This window comes from Pagrus major, chromosome 4 (assembly GCF_040436345.1).
Source record: "Pagrus major chromosome 4, Pma_NU_1.0".
Taxonomy (NCBI): domain Eukaryota; kingdom Metazoa; phylum Chordata; class Actinopteri; order Spariformes; family Sparidae; genus Pagrus; species Pagrus major.
In genome coordinates this window covers 32,539,504-32,553,156 of record NC_133218.1, presented here as the reverse complement: position 1 = coordinate 32,553,156, position 13,653 = coordinate 32,539,504, and the positions used below count along the sequence as shown (strand labels likewise).

General features: G+C 40.9%; 1 protein-coding gene across 4 annotated transcripts in view; it reads left to right on the top strand.

Annotated features, from left to right (window-relative positions):
• Positions 1-9,174, top strand: part of LOC140994827 (SH2 domain-containing adapter protein F-like) — a 100,977-nt gene extending 91,803 nt beyond the window's left edge. For all 4 annotated transcript variants that reach the window (XM_073464619.1, XM_073464618.1, XM_073464621.1 and 1 more), the window contains one exon: positions 5,733-9,174. In XM_073464619.1, the coding sequence (XP_073320720.1) occupies positions 5,733-5,919 (187 nt within the window). In that variant the 3' untranslated portion in view covers positions 5,920-9,174. The remainder of the gene's footprint in view (positions 1-5,732) is intronic.
• The last annotated feature ends 4,479 nt before the right edge of the window (positions 9,175-13,653 follow it).

Below are 13,653 nucleotides of genomic sequence, written 5' to 3'. Positions count from 1 at the left end.
AGCCACTGAGGGAGGGGTGTCCAAGTTTGTTATGCTGGGGGCAACACAAAGAAAAAAGTATATCCTAAGAGACCGACTTAAAAGTGCAATATGTACCAACTTCAAAAAGTGCATGGCACAGTGATCCACAGAGATAAACCCAGGATCATTTTCGGCATGCCACATCACCTGTGGAAATGTTTCCCAAACACCTGTAGACAGCAGCTGACAGTGGGAGCTGCTGGTGGAGACTTCAGAGAGTATTATCGCATCGCATTTCAATAAGCTCCGACCGCGAACCCTCCCTTACTCCTTCCACATGAAGAGAGAAAAGGTTTGAGAACAGGATCGTGTCCTCCTCCATGGCAGCAAAATCTTGAAAGCGCAGGTTAACCTCTGGGCTCAGCAGTAAGAGAGCAGCTTCACATTTCCCCCATTTTCATACAAATGTAGGCGTTGGAGATAAGAGTTGAAGTTCACTGATTTGCCTCTCAAAAAGTGGAAGCTTCACAACAAATGACTGAATCTATTTCAGACAGGAAAGCCCAAAACTGTAGCCTGTCATTAGCAGCTGTTAACGGTTATTCTGGTGATATGTTCCCCCCTATTTGTTTTGAGTATGGATTCTTACATATCGTACCTTGAACCATGAGACTCATCACCCAACTGGGCGGCACAGTAGGAACTACATTTCAGTACAGTCATTGGGCCAGATATCATTTCCATTAGAACAACTCACAGGCTATAGAAAAAGGTGTCAGGTGAGGAGTATCAGAGATAAATGTTGGCATCAAGGCTAATGGACTTAATTCCTGCACTTAAGCTGGTTAGATTTTCTTCCTTTCTCTTCTCGGAGTGGTAAATTGTACGACGTTGTAATAAAACATCAAACTGTAAAAGTGAAAGCACCTGCAGAATGAAAGAGCGAGCAAAAACATCAACATAGAGCTCGTTCCTCGAAGCTTTGTGTTTCTGTTCGCGCAGACAGCCACATGTGTATTTGTGCGAGTCCTGTCACAGAGCGTCGAATCTGGTGCCTTTGGCGTCGATCACAACAAGCCCACAAAAACAATCAGCCGGCCAATTCACTGGAATGACAGGTGCCGCAGCACTGCAGGCGGGGTTAACTCGCGAGTTCAGCCTGCTCACATGAGGCTGTCCCCCCTGCTGCCACTGGAAATGAGTGGAAACCCGAGGTGAAGATCCTCCATGTCTGAGGTTGCTGAAAAATGTATAAGGCCATGAGGTGGCACGTATGTGTATTGCATTATTGATAAAGACAGCCATCGTCGAGACCTCCAGTCTCAGGAGTCCTGTGGCCTGACGGAAAAGCATTTTCAGTCAGTTTTGCCCTCCTAACCCCTTTTTTCTGTTCACCTCCCCCTCACTCCCTACCGTTTCTTTCCTCTCTCTCTGTGGAGAGGTATTTGAAACATATTAAACCCTTCACAAGTCTCTCAGAACACTGTGTCATCCTGTTTCTCACCTCACGAGAGAGCCCTGCACAGCGTGTTTCCTCTGGCTGAGCAGAGAAACTGTTGGTGAAAGAAGAAAATCTCTTCAACCAGAATCTGTTTGAAGTCGGAACACAAAGTACTAAAAAATAAATGGCCACTTGATAGAATAACACAAAAAGTCTTTGCACTTGCAATTTTATTCACACAAAAGACACATCACATTTTTGATGGTGTCTTTGATTATATTTAGACAGAAACGATCAGATTTCCTTTAAGTGACACAGGCGAGACACATGACCGTCTTTTTGCAGCGTATTTAGCCAAATAGAAGCTAAACTTTCCTTTTTTTCATCAGTTGCTCCTCACAGAACGGTAGGGCTCATCCCAGATGGACTCATTCAGTTAGCACTCATACGAAATAATGGGCACGATCGGGATATCTGATGCCCACTAATGCTGAAAAAGGTAATCACTTCTGCCAAGGATCATTATCTTTTGGCGGATGACTTTGCCTTTTCTGGTGCCATAGATTCATAACGCTGAGAGAGCATCATTCATGGAGCAATCCAATATGTTGAAGGTGGAGATAAGCTGTGATTGCTGTCAAGGCTGTTCCTGCTCTGAGGACTACAGGGTTCAAATCAAAGTCACAAACCTCAATAAACAGGACAGGAGACCTCCCCATGTGAGATTAATCCTGATTAGACTACAGAAGCCCACAAACACAGGGATATGATAACACCACAAAGGCCTGTCTCCTCAAAAAAAAAAAAAAAATCCTCCATTTTCATTTTTATCATCAGCCCAGCCGTATTGCTCTGTTGTCCTGGTTTCGGTCTCTGCAGGACTGTAACGTGATAAGCAGCCCTGAACACCGACTGGAAAATCAGCTGGGAATCTAAAAATGACGCTATTGATGTGTTTGCCTTTTTAAGTGTGGCTCTGTGTAACCTAACGCCCGTCTCCCAGCGCCCCGCGTGAAGATTCATCAAATGCACTTTGCAGGGAGGATTTCTTGTTTTTTTTTTTGTTTTTTTTAAATGAGCTCTCTTGGCACCACTTGCAGAATGGTAGAGACCTGTGGCAAGGGAAATTTGTCCCGCTCTCCTCAAATCACGATGAACCTGTTAATGACATGCTCAAATATCGAGGCCACAGGCAGGGTAATGGAGAAGTCTGATAGTTGTGTTTACTTCGGTTTTATAGCTCAGCAAGCTGGCAGCTCTTCACCTCCTCTCGTCTGTAAAAGATTATGTTTGCATTTGGGATTGAAATATTATCTGTCACCTGCAATACACGGTGTGTAAGACTCCAGAATCTTATAGATTGACTTGTATGATTTTCTCTAATAGCTCGAGATAATGATAATAATCAGTCTAATATTTAAAATAACAATAGGTAACGGTGGATGATGAAAGCGCAATCACACAGGAAGGAATCACCATTTATCGGTTTAAATCTATTCTTATTCTTGGCGGATGTCCCTCAGTTGAACCCTGTGCATTCTTAGCTTTTTTTCCCCACTTCAGTGTTATCTCTGCGCCGAGGGGAACTCTGTGCATCATGGAGAGAACACATCCGCAGGGTTTACACATGCAATTACCAGATAACTAAAGAATGGCCTTACGTTTAAGGTGCCTAAAGCCCAGTTCTTGCTCCTGTTGGTCACAGATAATGGGCACATCCACAAATATGTGCATATATTTACAGTGGGGATGTATCCATCGACCCCAAGAATATACATTTTGTTTCATGGTTGTTGCTTCGCTGGTCTGCCTGACTGTCACAAATCCATAAAATCAACAGTCATTTTTCAGATTTCATGTGGGATTCAATGACTTTCAGCATAAATTACACTTAATTTCCTGCCGTCGCAAATATTCTCTGAAACTCTTCTTCCTCTAACCATTTGTCATTAAACTTGCATCTCTCCATCTTGGCTCATGCCTTGCTTTAGCCGCAAACAAACATGAATGAATCACAATAATGAAAAAAATGACACGCAGCCAGATGCCAACGTCTGTAGCTAGTTAATGTAACAAAAACATTAAAATAAAACTTCTATTAATGGTTGAGCCATAAGTTGTCTTATACTTATTTAATCAAACAAATAAGCGCCACTGGACGTTTTACGGTGGGTTACCGTGTGTGACACATTTCTCATCAGCCTCAAAATGCACCATCTGCTAATCTAATACCTACAGCAAACTTGTGGTAAATTAAAGACTATTACGCCCCTTGATTTCATTTTAAGGCTTTTATTGAAGCCGCGGGGACCCGGTTATATCTCTTCTACTTAACACCTTGTACACGCTTACCCTCCATGTGCATCGTCCTCACGAGAATCCTATTTTCCACACCATCTTTGACACAAACAGAATGCATAGTGCAGATAACATTAACTGGCCCCATGAGTCAACGGGTCCGCAGCTCTTATACTTACCTGATGTCGCAGAAAGTGTTGTAGAGAAATGGTAATCCTTGAAGGGTTTCTTCTTTTCTCCAAGTGTAATGGAACATGCACTATTATCCTTCTTGCCATTTCTTTTCCATTTCAGCAACAGGGGTCACATTTTATATCAGGGACGTATAATAACATATGATACAGAATAGAATAGGTGGGAGTTTAGTGAGCCAGAAAGAAGTGATGCACATTATGTTGATGACAGGCCGTAATGCCCACTTGCAGCAAGCGAGAGGATACTATTTGAGCCTACAGCAATCATAACTTACAACAAGCATTAGCTGCTGATTGAAAAAGCTATTATGCTAATGTCTTTTCATAAAGACAAATTATCAAAACAGTATATTTACAGCAGAATATAGGCACCATTAGTTTTGTATCAGTTCCTTGCCAAAGCTTACTGTAGCATCACTTAACTCCAAAAAAAAGAGTCATTTTCTATTTTAAAGCAGAAGATTACTGGCAAGCTGTAAAATGTATCGATCGGAGGCTCCTTGGAACACAGGGAGCTTTTAATTTGCTGCGCATTTATTGCTGTAGCTTAAGTGATTTATCCTGGGGGTTCATTAGCCTCATCCTTATGCTCCGCGTGTGAAACTCAGCACCTTAAGCAACCTGCCTTTTAGTCTCCTCCCCAGACAGCTCCAAAGTTATCAGAGGTAATCCAGCTTTCAGAGCGCTGTCACGCACTGTAGGGAGCAACTACAGCACGAGTAAATGAGAAAGGGGCTGTCGAGGAGGGTGATCTGTTGAGTTTTTTCTAAATATTCAGGCTTCTGATATACTTTTCTCTTCAAATTAGTTTTTAGCCGTGCTACTGACATGGCTCTAGGCTCACCGGTGACAGTCGTTTGGTCCCCTGCTTTTGTATAGACTGAAATATCTCAACAATTATAGGATGGATTGTTGTGAAACCTGGTGCAGACATTCATGGTTCCCAGAGGAAGCATCCTAGTGACTTTCGTGATCCCCTCGCTTTTCATGTAGCGCCGATAGCAGGTTAAAGTTTTCATTCATCAAGTGAAATATCTCAACATCTACATAATGGATTGGCACAACATTTTTGTTGACCCATTCATGGTTCCCATATGATGTCCTACCGTCTCAAGTGACCCCTTGACTTTTCCTGTAGTGCCACCATCAGGCCAAAACTAAAATCTTTCTAATACTTGGTTTATGAAAATCTTCAAAATGAAGGACTTTACCAGCTGCCTCTGCTCTTTTTTTTTGCAAATATTAGCATGGTAACATACTTAACTAAGATCATGATGTGGTGAACATTATACATGCTAAACATCAGTATTTTGCATTGTCATTGTTAGCATGTTAGCATGCTGAATGGATGTAGTGTAAGAACTTGATACCAAACTCCAAGATGGGATCCATTAGTCTGAATAGAATTTTAAGGAAAAAGTTTCCAGCTTCTCAGTTTGTCCACTAGATACATCAGTGTGTCTTTGATTGGTCCAACCCACGCAGTTCTGATTGGCTCACTGAGTTAAAATAGTATGCGTATCGAGGCTCTGGAAAAGTTATCCAAATATAAAACCTCCATGTTTAAAACATTTCTTATATAAAGAGTGATAATTAATCCTCTGTTTCTAATATTTTTGGGGAAAATGCTTTTTGGGGGCTGCACTGTACCCACCTCTTTTAATACATCCATGATGCTTACAAAAGCATTTAGGTCGGAGACATTAGTGTGGCTGAAGCCTCTTAGTCTTTTTTTGTAAACTGTCACTTCAAAAACATAATTTAAATTGCAAAATCATGTTTGTATTGACCTAACAACATGTTTCCTGTCCCTCTCTTGTGTTGTCTTGTGTTCCCAGGAGCAGCCAGGGCTTCATGCACATGAAGCTGTCGAGGACGAAGGAGAACAAGTACATCCTGGGCCAAAACAGTTGCCCTTTTGACAGCGTGCCTGAGATCATCCATTTCTACTCCAGCCGCAAGCTGCCAATCAAGGGTGCCGAACACATGTCCCTGCTCTACCCTGTAGCCATCAGGACACTATAGTGCTCTGGGTCACCTGCAGACGTCGGCCCCCTGCAGCACTTGCCGGGCCACCCTGTGGCCCCACACTCCCTGTCCGTCTGGACAGAGCCCAGTAGACTCATGGGAAGATGAACAGTGGCGTCCCAAAAAACTGCTGATCCCGTCTCACCTCACTGGCCGACAGATTCCAGACCTGTTTCGAAGGCCTACTGCATACTTAGACATACAGACTCAATGTTGCAGAAGTCTTGATTATTTTATTTTATTTTATTTTATTTATGACACACACCCACTTCATTACATCGCAGACTGACTATCTGATGATCATTTCATTGATTCTTGAGCAGATTCCCCTTAGCACTTAACAGTCAAAGAAAAAGAAAAGGTACAACATCGTAACATATGTCGCTTTTCTCTTTAAATGTTGTACCTTCTTCTTCACGGTGCACGTCATGAAAACTGTGTAGGAACACGCTTCGCTCATTTGGTTAGGCTCTGCTGTTACTGTAATTGTTTGCGAGGGGACTTGAAGATTGTAAGAGCCGTGTAAGAGAAGAGACATTTATGAGGCATGTTGAGGGATATTGTCCACATGGGCCCCATACAGTGGCCGGGATATTGAATAAACCGGCCTTGTATGAATGGTGTGTCCCCAGCTGCGCGGAAATAACAGGCCTGTGAACAGTGCAGACTGATCTCTCTATCTTGTCATAGGGCATGCTGTCTGCTATCCATCACTGAGCGGTCGTATCAAACCAATGACAGTGTAAGTAGCGTAGTGGTGAGACAGGCAGGAAAGCATGATGGATGGGTCAACCTATCCGACACAGCACAATTGGCTGAGGCTGGAGACCAGAGCCTGTCCAAATGGACCAAATTAGCCCCCGCTACCCCTGCTTAGAAAGGCTTTGCATCGGGAGAATGAAATATGCCTGCATTGTCTACCTCAGAAAATCAATTTCATTCGCCCATCTGCGGATCGATAGGTACAATGGGATTGCAGACATCGATCCGCCCTCCCTTTGACATTCCCGATTCCCTTAAAATTGCATCATTGGTTTTTAGGAATATGATTTTTGAATACAGTTAATCCAAGATTCTTTTAAATGAAAACAGAAGCATTTTCCAGATCAGCAATTGTATGTATTGTGACTAATATGATACTGTGTGATGTCAGTAAGAAATGTTTGGTTAATGCCTTATAATGCATGGGTCAAATCTGTCCGCTAGATCAGCCGATTTCCAATTCCGCTTTTAACGATTGTTCTGTGACTGTAATTTATTCTGGGGTGATTATTACTGATGTGTTACTCCTTCGTGATGGCCCGTCGGCCCCCTCGCCCTCATCGTTCTGTGCCGATGTGATCGTGTTTTTTGGGACTACTCCAGGCTCTTTTTACTGTGGTGCTTTGCTTTCTTTTTCTTTTTTTTGTTCTGCTAAATGCACGTTTGCCTCGGTGGCCTGACTCCGGGGCAGGAGCCACGGCGTCTCCTGACCAGCGGGGATTGTAAAGCCTCGCGTGAGAGACGATCGCATATTCCTCCCCGCCCCCGGACCAATCACGGCGCAGCCTGTTTGAACTGGATAAACACCTACATGTACCTTCAGCCTGCTACCACTTTGCATTCAAATCTCTCTGTCATCTACCCTTTACTACCAGATGTGCATACATGTGTGAGTGAGTGAGTACGCATGTGTGCGACCTGTTCACGTGTACAGTGTGTGTATGAGAATGTGTGCACATGTGTGTTTCTTACCCGTGCTGGTACAAACTGGTGACAGCCCTCGCTTGAACCTCTTCGGGTGTCAGCGCCTTTTCTTTTTATTTGTTTTTATTTCTCCCTTGAACTCAAGAAGCAAGAATCCAGCCTCGTGACTCACTAATTCTCATTTCTTCTTGTATTCACTCATCAAAACCACATTTGATTTTAGCAGCTCATATGAATGATACTCTCTGCGGTTTAATATCACAGAGCCAATAACATTCAAGCCGACAGCATCTAATATTGCTGACCAATTATGGCAAGAAGAAGAGGCAGTATCCACGGCATGAACTGGCACTAATGAGAGTGCCTAATGCTTGTATGATCAAACTGCCACTTCATAGGAAACTTTGTCAGTCTTATGAGAGGCCAAATTGTGTGGTTTAATGAGCAAATCCAAGCAAAAAAATGGAAATTTAAGGAGGGGGCTTTTCGTCCAAGCTGAAAGTGACTGACACTAGGAATTAAACGAGCATGACCGCTCAATATACAAAGTCAAACATTGTTTGGCTTTGACTATATCTCCGCTGAGTGCTATGCAACTATGAACTGCAGTCATTGAAGGGGAAATGATTGTGTGCCTCCACCAAATGTTTGTGACAAATGCGATGGTACAAAAACGTCCACCGGGAAGAGATGTGATCAGCAGAATGACCTGACTAGTTTGCAGAAAGTGGGACGTATACAGATGTTTATTTTGCGGGGCGCAGTGAGGAAGCAGACAGACGTCGCTGTCGTACGAGGGGTGTCTGTTCTCGTGATGAGGCAACCTCTGCAGCTTTATAAGGGAACAGCATGTTGTCGAAGTGGACCTATGTATTTCCTTGAGAGGAGATATCCTAAGAATAGATGCAAGTGAAAAATAAACTCTAAGTGTGATGTATGTTCTGAATGTTCCCTGTTGAAGAGATCAAATGTTGACAGTAGAGGCTCTGTATTTAGTTGCTGCTGCTGCTGACGGGTGTTGCTCTACTACAGGAGAGAGCCTGCGTGTGATGGCCGCACTGCCTAGAGAGTGGCCTTAGCTTTGGAGAAAGGGAAAAATGAGAATAAGGGGGGGGAGACAGAGGGGGAGGGTGTTCTGACAGGGTGAGGGGCTTCGCTGCAATCAGCAGACATACTCCCCAACATTCGTATATTTCTATTACCTGAACCTGAAAGAGCCCTTCTCCGCCCTCAGAAGTGTCTTAAAGCGCGCGCCCGTGTGTGTACGCAAAATTGTGCAAGCATGAAACAGTGTTTGAGTGTGTGTGTGTGTGTGTGTTAGTGTGTGTGTGAACTGGTGTAAGCAACCATCAGCCATCGACTTGCCCCGTGTGTATCTTGTGTATCACTTTACTGTGGTAAAGTGGCATGTATGAGTTTCCTTTGTGTACATTTTCGTGCCACGTATGTATGCACTACTATAACATATCTCTGTACAGTCCCTCATGGCCAAATGTATATACTGAATGTATTGTATGGGGACATAGAGGCATCAAGGTTCAAAATAAATAAAAATTGGGTTTATGAGTCATGTTTCAGTGCATCTTTTTTCTGTTGTTTTACACACACGAAAGAAAAACGCAAACTCGTATTTATTAACTGAGAGAAAAGCTCCTCTCTGTATCTTCACCATCCCCCGGTTACCATGGTGAAGCCCCTTCGATAAATAGTGAAGAGCGGCCATTGTTTGAGTCAAGGACAGAATGCTGCAGCTATTATCAGACCAGTACTCCAGCACTTGTTGTCCTCTATTGATCCACTTTGTCGCACAGACTTGCAATATTTGTCTTGCTCTGTTGTTCGTCTCAGCAGAATTTGCTTGATGCGCATCTTTTCTGAAGATCCCCGGACCACGCTTCCTACAATTAGGTCCAGCTGCTTCCAGTCATCACACCTCCGGCCTTTTATAGTTTATAGCAGCATTTAATGCATGTCGGCCATTTTTGTCTGCACTGTAAATTTAATGAGGTGTAAATCATAAATGATTCTTGGCATTTGAGGAGAGTCTTTGCCTTGGGTAACAGATGATTTAGAGGACAGTTCTGTGCCAACCAAGAGGAGACAGATAAGTAGCAGTTGATTTCCAGTGGTGAGGTTTTATTTTATGGGCCTGTACAATAATTTTCGACTCATTTTCTAGGAAGTTTCCTTGAAGATGTGGGGGCTAACTATGGGGGGATGCAATTTAAACCCAAGTTCATGTTAAAGGTGGGATATATATATACAAATTTTAGTTGAAAACATTCAAAAAATTAAATAAATTGTAATAATAAAATGTGGAAAAAAAAACAGTTTGGACTTTATGACGTCTGTATATTGTGTTGCAGAGATATCTACTGAAGTTAGCATGCTAACCATAGCCCTTCCTCATCCTGGTCCAAAGCTCCCATGCTGCCGATATAAACACCAACACTTCCCCGGTGCTCCGACCTCCCTGTCTGGACTTCTAGCTGCACAGCTAACTGAGCTAACTAGCTAACCACAGCTACAGTATATGGCCATAAGTGGTTACTCTGGGGATATGCTGCCCCCTATTGGTTTGGAGTATGAATTTTGACTGGTGGCAAATTCTCACATATTGCACCTTTAACCTAACAATAATAATAATAATAATACATTTTATTTAAACATTTTATTATTCCACGGCACTCAAGGTCCCCTGACATGTGCTAAAATCATGCAGTCGAACAACAAAGCACTTGATATTAGTGATTTTGTGAAAACTTAATCCTCCATATTTATGAACTGTATGCTCGCCTGTAGACAAACTTTTACATTTCCATGTTCAGATGACCTGCTGTGCACTGCGACCAATTATTCTGAATTAATTAACTGGAAGTGTACCAACTGAACTGTCTGTGTTTTCCCTATAATTAGTGCTGAATTACATCGCCTCATAGACATAGAAAAAAACCCCCCAGCAAATCCGTGTTTCATGGATGCTTTGCCACAACAACAACAACAAAAGCTCTAGTTTCTTGTCTGTATTTTTTTTTAAGCTTCTCTAGTACTTTGTGCAGTATTATACCAGCTTTTAGTCAGTTTACATGTACGTTCTTTCTTTTCTGTGGTTTTTGGATACTTCTCAGCCAGACACAAATACGTTAAAGCTATCATACTTACTTTTACATGTAAATTAGACTGCAGTCAGTACTGTTCAAATCCCTAAAATCTCTTTCAGAACTGTTAAATTGTGACAGCAAAAACAGTTTTCACACGGCTCATCTCGGCCACAAAACATGTGGCAGGCAGTCAGGAAGAGCACAGGCAGGGGGTTGATGAAAGGAGACATTGAACATTCGCAGCCTCTCGACTCGTTTGATAGTAGGCAGAATCTGGAACGCACACACCTCGAGTTTGGCTGGTACGGTATGTGACAGCCAGACAGTGAGGACTTTGTCTGTGTGGCTCCGACACAGAAACTGTTTTCAGCTTCGTTTGTCCGTGTGCAACTGAGAACATTTGTATGATATGACCATGACGGTGACAATTTGTTTGTTGATTGGTCATTTTTCTTTGGGAATTCTACTTAAAAGGAAACAAATAAACATCCACAAACATCCCCAAACAATATTTTTCAATAACATCACTGACCACACACAAGTTTATACAGAAGCCCCGAGGGGCAAAGGACGTTTGAAGTTTTCTTCCAGGAGAAAAAAAAATGTTCATGTGTGTCAGTGTTTTTTTTTCTGCTAAAAAAGATCTCATGAAAAGAAAAAAATCACTCAGGTTTCACTCATGATTTATTTATTTATTTAATTTTTTTTTATTTCGCAGGTTGTCACAGATGAAAACAATATGGAAGCCCCCGAGGGGCAAGAGAGAGTCTGTTGATCCATTGCCTAAGTTTGATCTAAATTGTTATCTCCTGTGTTTATGAATTGAGAACTGGTGGGAAAAAAAAGTTTTTTAAAACATTTTTTTCCCATATGTGAAAATGTGAAAAAAAATGTTTTCAAGAGATTTTTTTTAATCTCCTGAAAAACAAAAATTGTCAATCAGGTTTTACACATAAAAAAACACTAGGTTTCACTCATTTTTTTTTTCCCCCCAAAATTTCCCCAACTGTGAAAACGTGAAAAAAATGTTTTCTTCAAGAGATTTTTTTTTTCATGTGTGAAACCAAGTGAATTTTTTTTTCTCCTGAATTTTTTGTTTTTGTCAATCAGGTTTTACACATGAAAAAACCCTGCAAAAATCACTAGTTTTCACTCATGATTTATTTTATTTTTTTCTCCACAGGTTGTCACAGATGAAAACAGTAGAATTTTTTTCAGTTGATCCATTACCTAAGTTTGATCTAAGTTGTTCTCTCTTGTGTTTATGACTTGAGAACTGGTGTGAATTTTGTTTTTTTGCAAGGATAATCTTTATAAGTTCTTAAAACATTTTTTTCCTCCATGTGTGAAAACGTGAAAAAATGTTTTTTTCCAAGAGATTATGTGAAACCATGTGAATTTTTTTTTTTTCAGTCAGGTTTTACACATTTAAAAAAATCACAAGGTTTCACTCAGGAATTTTTTTATTTATTTTTTTCCCCACAGCTTGTCACAGATGAAAACAATACGGAAGCCCTGAAGGGCAAGGGAGAATTTTTTTCTGTTGATCCATTACCTAAGTTTGATCTATATTGTTCTGTTTATGACTTGAGAACTGGTGGGAAAAAAAGTTTTGCCAGGATAATCTTTATAAGTTCTTAAAAAAAATTTTTCCCCAACTGTGAAAACGTGAAAAAATGTTTTTTTCAAGAGATTTTTTTTCATGTGTGAAACCAAATGAATTTTTTTTTTCTCCTGAATTTTTTATTTTGTCAATCAGGTTTTACACATGAAAAAACCCTGCAAAAATCACTAGTTTTCACTCGTGATTTATTTATTTTTTTTCTCCACAGGTTGTCACAGATGAAAACAGTAGAATTTTTTTCAGTTGATCCATTACCTAAGTTTGATCTAAGTTGTTCTCTCTTGTGTTTATGACTTGAGAACTGGTGTGAATTTTGTTTTTTTGCAAGGATAATCTTTATAAGTTCTTAAAACATTTTTTTCCTCCATGTGTGAAAACGTGAAAAAATGTTTTTTTCCAAGAGATTATGTGAAACCATGTGAATTTTTTTTTTTTTCAGTCAGGTTTTACACATTTAAAAAGATCACAAGGTTTCACTCAGGAATTTTTTTATTTATTTTTTTCCCCACAGGTTGTCACAGATGAAAACAATACGGAAGCCCTGAGGGGCAAGGGAGAATTTTTTTCTGTTGATCCATTACCTAAGTTTGATCTAAATTGTTCTGTTTATGACTTGAGAACTGGTGGGGAAAAAAGTTTTGCCAGGATAATCTTTATAAATTCATAATTTCTCCCCCCCATCTGTGAAAACGTGAAAAATGTTTTTAAGAGATTCTTTTTTCATGTGTGAAACCAAGTGACATTTATTTTTCTCCTGAATTTTTTTTTTGTCAATCAGGTTTTACACATGAAAAAACCCCTGAAAAAAACAAACAAAAAAAATCACTCGGGTTCACACATGAAAAAAACAACAACTTCTAATCAGATTTAGTAAATGGGTCACCATCAAGAAAGATTCTTCACCTGCCCCTCAGGGCTTCCATACTGCAGTCATAAACACAGGATGGGAAAACAATGAGATCCGACTTAGAAAATGGATCACCAGATTAAAAATGTCCTCACTTGCCTCAGAGCTTCCGTTTGCATTTATGACAAGAATTAATTCTGAAAATTTCTATTTCAAATGTCACGTCGGATTTAACTGCAGTTTTTCTTTTATCTCAACCGACTCAATCAAATCCACAACCTCAGACAGCACAGAGAGTGAAGTTGCTATTTTAAGTTTCCTTCCGCTGGTTTGTGCACGATCTTTGTCTCTCCCTCTGCTGCAGCAGCTCTGTTCTCCTCCAGAGAAGCTCCATCAAGGGTTAAAGCACCTGGGATGAAAAGCATCAAAGAAGCTTTTGTGGACGAAAAAGAGTGGCAGAAAAAAAGAAGAGG